Source organism: Cornus florida, unplaced genomic scaffold, assembly GCF_030987335.1.
Source record: "Cornus florida cultivar Cherokee Brave unplaced genomic scaffold, ASM3098733v1 CherokeeBrave_3.0.0_Hap2_Chr06, whole genome shotgun sequence".
In the NCBI taxonomy this organism is placed as follows: Eukaryota; Viridiplantae; Streptophyta; class Magnoliopsida; order Cornales; family Cornaceae; genus Cornus; species Cornus florida.
The window spans coordinates 96408969-96419425 of record NW_026775576.1 but is presented as its reverse complement, the minus strand read 5'-3'; the positions used below and the strand labels follow the sequence as shown (position 1 = coordinate 96419425).

Here is a 10457-nt window from a genome sequence, read left to right as displayed (position 1 = left end):
GGCCCAAGAGAAGCCATGGAGCTGCAACAACTCAGCCGGAAACCCAAACGCAACGCGTCCCTGACCCTCGGCGAGCTCTTGCAGCGAGTAAGCAACTCCGGTGACGATGACAACATGCCGTCACACCGAGTTCTCGAGCTCTCCCAACCCACTTCATTCCCTTTTGTTCTCTCCTTCAACCACCTCACTTATAGCGTTAAAGTTTCTCCCAAAATGACACTTCCAACGTGTTTTGGACGTAAAACAACTCATGAGTTACAGAATAAGGCTGGTAACATGAAGGTGTTATTGAATGACATTTCCGGCGAGGCGAGAGAAGGCGAGATCATGGCCGTCCTCGGGGCGAGTGGGTCCGGCAAATCAACTCTGATTGATGCAATAGCCAACCGGATCTCTAAAGAAAGCATGAAGGGTAGTGTCACTCTGAATGGTGAAGTTTTGGAGTCCAAGCTTGCCAAAGTAATATCAGCTTATGTGATGCAAGATGACCTATTATTTCCGATGTTAACCGTGGAAGAAACCCTCACTTTCTCGGCCGAATTCCGGCTACCCCAGACTCTCTCCAAGTCCAAGAAGAAGGCCAGAGTCCAAGCATTGATAGACCAATTAGGCCTTCGAAACGCGGCGCAGACGGTGATCGGTGATGAAGGCCATAGAGGTGTTTCGGGTGGCGAACGTCGGCGAGTTTCAATTGGAATCGACATAATTCACGACCCCATCGTCCTCTTCCTCGACGAACCCACCTCGGGGCTCGACTCCACGAGCGCTTTCATGGTGGTGAAGGTCTTGCAGAGAATTGCTCAGAGTGGAAGCATAGTGATCATGTCCATTCATCAGCCAAGTTACAGAATTCTCAACCTCGTCGACCGTATGATCTTCCTTTCACGTGGTCAGACCGTCTACAGCGGCTCACCGGCTGGTCTTCCCCAGTTCTTCGCTGAATTCGGACACCCAATACTGGGAAATGAAGATCGGGCTGAATTTGCTCTCGATCTGATTCGCGAGCTGGAAGGATCAACAGGTGGGACCAAAAGTATAGTTGAGTTCAACAAGTCACGGCAAATTAACAAACATGTCCACAATCAATCCAATGGTGGAATGAAAATTTCTCTTAAAGATGCAATAAGTGCAAGTATTTCTAGAGGAAAACTAATGTCTGGAACCACAAATGTGAGCTCAAATTTTCCAACATTTGCCAATCCGTTTTGGATCGAAGTCATTGTCATAGCAAAACGGTCACTAACCAACTCATGGCGATCGCCGGAGCTATTTGGGATTCGATTAGGGGCTGTTCTTGTCACCGGAATCATGCTTGCTACAATTTTCTGGCGACTGGACAATTCCCCAAAAGGGGTTCAAGAAAGGGTTGGGTTTTTCGCATTTGCCATGTCCACAATCTTCTACACATGTGCAGAAGCCATACCAGTCTTTCTTCAAGAAAGATACATCTTCATGAGAGAGACAGCTTACAATGCTTATCGTAGGTCGTCTTATGTCCTGTCTCACTCTGTCATCTCCATTCCTTCGCTCATCTTCCTCTCGTTCACTTTCGCTGCAACCACTTTCTGGGCGGTGGGTCTGGCCGGAGGCCTTTCCGGGTTCCTCTTCTTTTTCTTCTCCATCTTGGCCGCGTTCTGGGCCGGGAGCTCCTTTGTTACCTTCCTCTCCGGCGTTGTTTCTCATGTGATGTTGGGTTACACAGTTGTTGTGGCCATTTTAGCTTACTTTCTGCTCTTCAGTGGGTTCTTTATAACCCGAGATCGAATTCCTTCGTATTGGATATGGTTTCATTATATGTCTCTGGTGAAGTATCCATATGAAGGTGTGTTGCGCAACGAGTTCGATGACCCGAGTAAGTGTTTTGTGAGAGGGATTCAGGTATTCGATAACTCGCCATTGGGGGCAGCTTCGACGGCCTTGAAGCTGAAGATGTTGAAGAGTATGAGCAGTGCTATGGGGGTGAACATTACCAGCTCAACTTGCTTGACCACAGGGGTAGACATATTGAAGCAACAAGGGGTCACTGATCTAAGCAAGTGGGGTTGCTTGTGGATCACTACAGCTCTTGGGTTTTTCTTCCGGATCCTGTTTTACTTTACTCTCTTGCTTGGGAGCAAGAACAAGAGGAGGTGATCGGGGAGGATTGGATTAATATTTGTGGATTTTGGAGCCAGCATCTTGGGGATCAGCAGCAGAAACAAAAATTTGGCGGGAATGACTTGTTTTGGTTTTTAGTTTATTTTAAAATGTTTGATTTGATTTTATTTAAATTTCGTTTTGGTGATTGGTAGTTGGGGATTTTGGTGTTGCTTGAATCTGTTACATGTAACGCAAGTCTATCGAAACCTTAGCTAATATGGGGGTGACTTAGTTTAAGTTTTGAATGTAGCATCGGAGTAGAAGAATCAAAATATATAAAGCCTAGGGCAAGAGAGAGTATGTTAATTTTTATTATTTCTGTCTCATGTTAGTAGTTCACTTTCTCATTTTTAGATGTCTCAAATTAATTGTCCATGTAACGACCCTAGCTGATGCCAAGAATTTTACAAAAAATTCGGCATAACCTCCCTTAAAAATAGGCCTACCATACCCTGTTTAAATTCATTTTTTACCTATCATGGCTCAAATTCCGAATTCACGGTAACAGTATATGATCATACACAATCAAATAACACCGATAATTACTTTAACTAAAATTATCCTTCCCATTCATCAACAAGATTACATGACAAAGTTTTGCAAAATATACATGTACACCTTTATACTTTTAGTGCTTTGCAAAAATAATGGGAAATATACAAAAGACACAAAAGTGAGCTTCTAGTATCGCTCAAGCTTGAGGTGGGTTGTCGTCCACCGATTCTTTTCCAAGACCTGAAAAAAAATGTATAAATAATAGGGTGAGCTATATGCTCAGTAGGTGACACTTAAGATACAAATCTCGTGTCCTTGTGAATTCAAGCAAAGCATAGGCCAATGGGAGATAGGGATCATACAACATAGGGGATCAAATACAACATACAAGTCAATTCTAAGTATAAACAATGCAATGCAATGAAATGACATGCAATGCATGTCAATGACACTCCCCATTTTCATTCTCAAAATCATCACTTTCAAATGTTAATACAGCCCGCCCTTTGGTAACCCCGCCGCGACACGAAAGGAGGATTGGCTAGTGTCCCTGACCCTTGGTAACCCCGCGGCGTCATTATGGGGCCCAGCTAGCTCAACCACGCTAGGGTGACTCCCTAGTCCCCTCTAGGCTATATTAACCTCCGGCCCGTTGGTAACCCCGCAACGACCGGGTTTTGCATAAAACCATTTTATCAAAAACACTTCCCTGAAATTCCCCATATTTATTTCAAGAACAATTTCTCCCATTTCATGCAAACCCAATGGTATGTGCATGTATATATATTTCATACATTCAATGTCATGGCATTTAAAATTTTCCATCATAAAATTAAACATTCAACATGTTCAATATCTCCCAAGTAATTATTAACACATTAAGATACAACAAAATACATTTAAGCATTTGCATGTATATATATATATGAGCTCAACATCATGAATTGGGAAATTTGGCGCAATTTAAATAAGCATACTCTCATACATTAATTTCAGCATGCTAGCACATAGTAAACATAGGAAATCAACAACTAAATATAATTTGCACATGAACCAACCATATTCAAGATCGTGAAAACCCTCTAGACATCATTAATACCATCATAGATATAATTAACTCTAAATTAAGCATATTTAATACAACATGGAGGTAAAATTCACAGTAGAACAAGACTAGAGTGGATTAAGATGCCCCTACCTTAAAATAGGCAAAACCCTAGAAATGAGTTTAAATTTTCGAGTTTCAAAGAAGGCTCAAAACTGGAAATTGCTTGCATCAACGCGTAGAGCTCGTCACACTCGTCGTTTTGTCTCAAACGGCACCTAAATCCGGTAAGTAATGAAGATGGAATCAAGGATTGAAGTTGAAAAAGAAAAAAGAAAAGAAAAAAAGCAGAAGCAGCGAGAGAGAGAGATATGAGCTGCCGAGACAGAAAACAATTTGGAATTAAATGGCTCTGCAATGACCCTTATAACTCAAGTGGGCCCCACAGTTGAAAAGTCAAAAACTTTACAGTCCACTCTAAAAAGTCAAAGCAAATAAATCTTATTTTTTCATCATTATTCTTTATATTTTCAAAAAATTTCAAACTTTGATAAGTATATTTATCTAAACTAAAAAAAGGATAAGTTGATAATTTTAAAAAGGGACAATGTATTAATGGGATGTCTCCTTGAAACTCTCATTTCTAAAACATGAACATCTAATATGGTACAGAGTATTGTTTAGTAGGTAGAGAAGGGAATGAAAAGAGGATGAGAGAGCCAAATTTCAACCCCTTGTCCAAAAATTGAACTGTTTTCATAGAAAAAAAGGAATATTTTCAATTAGATTTGTCTTACATTTGTAATATTATTTTTCTCTGGAAGAAAATTTAGTTAAAAATATATAGAGATTCAAACTGGGATAGAAAATGCAATTTCTTCATCTTCACATCTTTGCAGTAAAAATATGTTATATCCTTATCAACTTCACCATTGTAATACTGTTTTCTTTTATTCATATGTTTGCAGTAAAAATATATTCTATCCTTATCAACTTCACCATTGTAATACTGTTTTCTTTTAATCATATGTTGGCGGGAGGTTGGGTAAATGAATGACTTCTCATGAGAGTATTGTTCACAGTATTATTTTCTAAACAAGTAATTTCTACTTTGTCAAAATGTACATCTCTATCTCACTTGTTCGGTCTAAGTAGGTAGTTTCAGCTCTTTATAGACATCTTTCTCGCAAATGAACAGCTCATAAAGTTTACTTTATAATGAATGATTAAAATCTAATCTCTACAACTACAATCTAAAATTTTACAAAACTCTTTACTTTTTTAGAATATTCTCTAATACACAAATTGTTACAAACACTCTAATGTTATAGAATTCTTTACTTCTCTCCCACACTTCACAATTCTTTGTATTGAGAAGTTTAGAGTCCAAAACATTCTCTCTCTCTCTCTAAAAATAAAATATAAAAAAAAAACACGTAGAAGAAGAAGAAGAAAGAGGAAGGTTTAGAATCCAACTCTCTTCCTGTCATGTAGAGTCCTCCTCAACAGGGACGGACCTATTACCAAGTGAGTGGGGGCAATTGCCCTCCCTAAATTTTTAATTTTTTACTAATATACTACGTTGTTATTATTTTTCAATATGTACCCTTAAAATATTGCTAATGCCCCCCTAAAATTATTATAAAATTTCAGTCTTGCCCCCTTTACCTAAAGTTCTAGGTCCGCCCCTGCTCCTCAACACTCACGTAGTGCAGTCTCTTTGCAAATAGGCGGAACATGACCCTAATTGTGCATGACTCAAACCCGTAGCTCAAGCAACATGGATATCTAGTGAATTATCCATATAAAGGTGTGTTGCAGAACAAATTTGATGACCCGGGCAAGTGTTTCTTTAGGAGGATTCAGATATTTCATAACCCGCCGTTGGGGTGGCTTCGGCGGTCAAGCTGAAGATGTTGATGAGTATGAACAGTAGTTTGTGGGCGAACATTACCAACTCAATTGGGGACAAAGCCAAAAATTTGAGATAGGGATATTTTATAATTTCAAATAATTATACATATAAATATGAAAATTTTTAAAAATTGATGGAGATAGAATGCAATAAAAAAATTTTGAAACTCGAAATTTTAAAATTTTAAAGAATTATACATACAAAAATGTATAATTCTTTAAAATTAAGAACAAGAGCAGATGATCGAGGAACAATTAGACTGACTTCGGATTTGGGAGCAATGGAGAACGATTTATTATTATTATTATTTTTTAAAATGTTGGATTTTATTTTATTTAAATTTCGTTTTGGTGTTTTGTAGTTGGGGATTTTGGTGTTGCTTGAATCTGTTACATGTAATGCAAGTCTACCTACCCTAGCTAATGCGTGACTTGAGTTTAAGATCTGAATATATAGTTGGGGTTGGGTAGTAGAAGAATGCTAATCCTGATAAAGCATAACACTATAACCATCCAAAACAATAAATAAAGCATAACACTATAACCATCCAAAACAATAAATAAAGCATAACACTATATATGTTTGGTAGGAGAGAAGAAAGGGCTTGGGATCAAGACGGGCAAAAAGGAAAACTTAGAATATGTTTTCCTTGTTTGGTACCTAGAGAAGTAGTGAAAAGGGAAATGATAGAAGGATGGACGAATTTTTTTTTTTTCCCGAACTATCAATCTCTTTCTCCAAAATTGAATTCATGTTCAAAAGAGAGAGAAAGTGACATTATTAACTATACTTTATTTTTATTTTGTTTGTATTAATTGTTTGTGTAGTGTAGGGTTATAAGAACACCTTCTCTTCCCTATCCATATTCTTCAAGTTTTCATTTGTCCTTTGGCAAAAAGTAAGTAATGCAGAGACACAGGTCTCAAGCAACATGGACAAGCTTCTTACCAACCTAGTGGCAAAAATTTGATGAACAATATTATATGATTTTCTTATTCTTCATTGTTACTCAAGATTAAAAACTCACTTATAATGGCCTATGAGGTACTTAAAAGCACCAGTTTGAAGTGTCATGTTATGCGTAAATTACTTAAACAATTAAAAAAAAAAATCAAAATATATTTAGAATAAATTTATACACCCTTCGTCCTAAAAAAAAAATTCTTTTTTGAAAAATTTAAATTTTTAAAAGGACGAGTTTTAGTATGTTTTTATATTCATAGTGAATTCTGGTGATTTACTTTTTATAAATTTACTGAAAGAAGGTTAAATTGGTAATGATATAAAAAAAGTAAATAAATGGTATTTTAACTTTCAATTGAGACGTTTATTTTGCAACATCCATGTGGACTATTTCTTTTTTAAAAGAAAGAGTATAATAAAATGTTTCTAAAATATCACGAAAACTAATATAAAGAATAAAAAATAAATAATAAGACATCGATTAATATATTTTTTAAAAAAGAAAAAGTAGGACTCACAATTCTCAAGTATCCCCTAATCGGATCAGAAGAGAGATCATTTTGATAAAATCACTAGTAAATTTTATTTTTTATTTTTTTTTATTTTTCTAACAAATAAATGTAAATTTCTATTTTTTTTTTAAAAAAAAAAAAAAAATTCTTTCATCTGCTTATCTAAAAGAATGTAAAATTGTATGAAGTGGTCCGCTTAAAACCGTTGGAACCTTATCGAATTTACACCCAAAATAGAAAAATAAAAATGTCTCACGTCATGGTGGTTCTGCCCTGTTTCGCCACCGTCCGGTCGGCGGCGAACCGGCCACGACAGAACGGAAACTCAAAGACCAAGAAAATGCAAAGCCGGAGCAGTGGGGGCGCATCACTCGGTTTCGGCGGTGAGAGAAAGGATCCTCCGTGGCAGTGCGTACAGGGCTGCGGTGCGTGCTGCAAGCTCGACAAGGGTCCCTCCTTCGCCACCCCTGAAGAGATCTTCGATGACCCTTTAGATGTTCGAGTATGTATCCATACTCAAAAATATTCCATGCACACAATGTGTTTGATATTTGGTCGCTCAATTTTGTATCTATCATGTACACATATACGTTTATGTATAGATAGATTGTATGTTGATTTTATGAATTTCAGCTGTATAGAAGCTTAATAGGTCCAGATGGATGGTGTATACACTACAAAAAGAGCACAAGAACATGCTCCATTTACTCTGGTGAGTTAAAAGTTCTGAATGTCTTTCTATATATATACGCATATGTACTTCATAAACACACTAACACCTCTCTCTCTATATATATGTGTATGTATACAAATATTAGATCGTCCATATTTTTGTCGCGTGGAGCCGGATATTTTCCAAGAATTGTATGGAATTGATAAGAAGAGATTCAACAAGGAGGCTTGCAGGTCATACCTTATGTTTTTCTCGTCTATTTGGCATTGTGAAATTCAAGTCTAATTGGATTACAATTTCTACGAATTCTATGCTTTTTGTGTCTCGCTTGCAGTTGCTGTAGGGATACAATTAAAGAAGTATACGGTTCCAAATCGAAGGAGTTGGATAATTTTAATCATACGATAAGGAGCTCGAGTTCTAATTAGCTGTTTTTCTTTGATCTGCTGATCTTAATGCCAAAGGTCATTCCTTTTTCTCTATAGTGATATGTGTCAATTAGTACTGAGTGCAAGGATTTTTTAATTTTAATTTTTTTTTTTATTATTATTGTGTAATCTAATGGAATTAATGTATGGTTTCTAACAGGATTTTGAACAGATTGTACTCAAGTGATATCTGAAATAAATCATTGTTTTGTAAATTTGGTTGCAAATATAGTGTCGTGAGGTAAATCCATCATCTCTGAAATTGTTCCACATTTATAAGGATTTGTTTCTAGAAATTTTTCTGTGATCTTTTCAAGTTTTTTTTTTTTTTTTTTTTTCGTAACTGTTTCTCTGTGTTTCTATGTAGGCATTATATATTCAATTGTTAATCGAAGGTTGCTAAACCATTGTTCTTGCATTTCTGTTAAATAAATGATAAGGCTTCATGTAATATAATGTCTTATTTTAGTGTGGAGGATCATGCCTTTTTCTTATGCATATCTAAGACAAATATTGGTATTTTCAATCAAAAACTGTCAGAAAAGAGAGAGTATATGCTGATAATCAAAATGGTAAGCAGATAGTCTCTATTCTTATCCAGGAGTATGCTGCCCCAATTTATATTGTCTCTAACCACCATATTAAGACCGGGACAAAAGAATTTTTTACTTCATAAACTGTCAACTAGAAATTTGTTCAGCTATTAGGAGTCTTTTAAGCAGAGTTGGAGGAGATACAGAAAAAAGAAATTTGAAAGACTTCTTCTTGTGTGTGTGTCGGCGTGCGTGTACTGGACAATAAGGAAAATGAGCTGATATTGAGGTTGAGAAGCCACCCAGAATACCACCTGACCTAATTAATATGCATTGGTATTACTGCTGCCTTATTGGTTTTCATACTTTTACAGAGAATTCAAGACCAATGTATATGAGTGTATAGAATAAAGATACTGAAGGGGCATGAGATGCTCTATCAACCAATTCACCCACTCTCTCTAACCCAAGATGCCCATTCCTACTTTTTTCATCCTAAAAGAGACTACTTTCCGTCCTAAAAGATATTCTACTTTCTCATCCTAAAAGATATTCTGTTCGAGAAGGATCGTTGGGTGGTTCTAAATTCAAGTCCTTTCTGTTTGATGGAGATTTCATAATATACGATGATCTCAGTCCTCAAATTATTAGGTAGGTAATGATACATAGGACCAACCCCATTATGCTAGTCCAAAGCAGCCATTCCTTTACCCTCTTTTTAACTGAATATAAATGTGTAGAAGAGATATTCTCACAACAGAAGCCACAACTTTTACAGAAGATGTATTTTAAGTAGCCAGGAGGGATCTATAAGACAGCCTAGCTAGAGCGTTGGATCTTTACTCTCAATCTGCAGTGCCTTCCAATAGTGCTGAATTTAACAAGCCAGAATTCATGGACCATTATCCCATTTCGTATGATGGTACATATGACAATGTTGGCTATGGTGAACCCCTTCAATCTCAAGAAGATAAGTCCTCTCATGATTATTCCAATTCTTCGTCTGACAGGGAAGAAGAGTCTGGTTTAACAAGCAGACCCTGGAATAATAAGAATGAACTGACTAAGCAGGCTTACGAGTATGATGGCAGCGGCAATTTGCTGGGCATATTGCAGTCATACTTCGGTGGCTCTTGGGGAGAGGATCTACTGTCCCATGGCTATGGCAACAATGGGTATGACACTGAATTAGAGAAGGCAGAGGACCCTCAGCAAGGTGAAGTACAGCATGGTAGTTATTACATTCATGACAGCGACATGGAAATGCAGCCGGCATATGATTATAATTCTTCGTCCTGCTATGGGTCTGGTTTTGAATATGGAGGTGAAGAAGACTATCATGGTTATGGTATGAAAGAGCCCGTGCCTGCATATAGCTACCCCTCCAACGAGATGGGACATTGTGAAAGTCTCTTTGGTCACTGGCCTTTTTCGTCAAGGCAAGACCAGGAAAGTTATGTTGAGCAAGGACTTGCTTGAGTGTTTCGCCTCGCCATTTAGTATTGTTTCCTATTCAGATTTTGTTTCTGAGAAGCGCTTATTTGTGTTGTTTTAGATCTCACAATCTGTTCTTCCTATGTAGTAATTTGGGGCAATTGCTTGGTGAAATGTGCTTAGGTTATATTTCAATGAAATCTTGCAATCAGAATTCCTGAATTATCTAAAATTAACTTGTGCTCAAATACTTATATCACAATTGCTTGTGCAGTTCCAATGGCTGTGGTTGGATTTTACTACTTCTCTGCTATATTATC

General features: G+C 37.1%; 3 protein-coding genes across 3 annotated transcripts; all 3 read left to right on the top strand.

The window, feature by feature from the left end:
- LOC132315045 (ABC transporter G family member 20-like) lies at window positions 1-2391 on the top strand. Its single transcript, XM_059813807.1, has one exon. The coding sequence runs from the start codon at window positions 16-18 to the stop codon at window positions 2131-2133; it is 2118 nt and encodes a 705-aa protein (XP_059669790.1). The 5' UTR covers window positions 1-15; the 3' UTR covers window positions 2134-2391.
- Window positions 2392-7233: 4842 nt separating this feature from the next.
- On the top strand, window positions 7234-8394 carry LOC132313122 (uncharacterized). The gene is made up of 5 exons (XM_059811785.1): window positions 7234-7571; window positions 7703-7781; window positions 7888-7975; window positions 8077-8206; window positions 8331-8394. The coding sequence occupies exons 1-4, from the start codon at window positions 7317-7319 to the stop codon at window positions 8168-8170; spliced, it is 516 nt and encodes a 171-aa protein (XP_059667768.1). The 5' UTR covers window positions 7234-7316; the 3' UTR covers window positions 8171-8206; window positions 8331-8394.
- LOC132313121 (uncharacterized) lies at window positions 8349-10400 on the top strand. Its single transcript, XM_059811784.1, has 2 exons — window positions 8349-8411; window positions 8538-10400. Exon 2 carries the CDS (start codon window positions 9598-9600, stop codon window positions 10180-10182), a length of 585 nt encoding a protein of 194 aa, XP_059667767.1. The 5' UTR covers window positions 8349-8411; window positions 8538-9597; the 3' UTR covers window positions 10183-10400.
- Window positions 10401-10457: the final 57 nt, after the last annotated feature.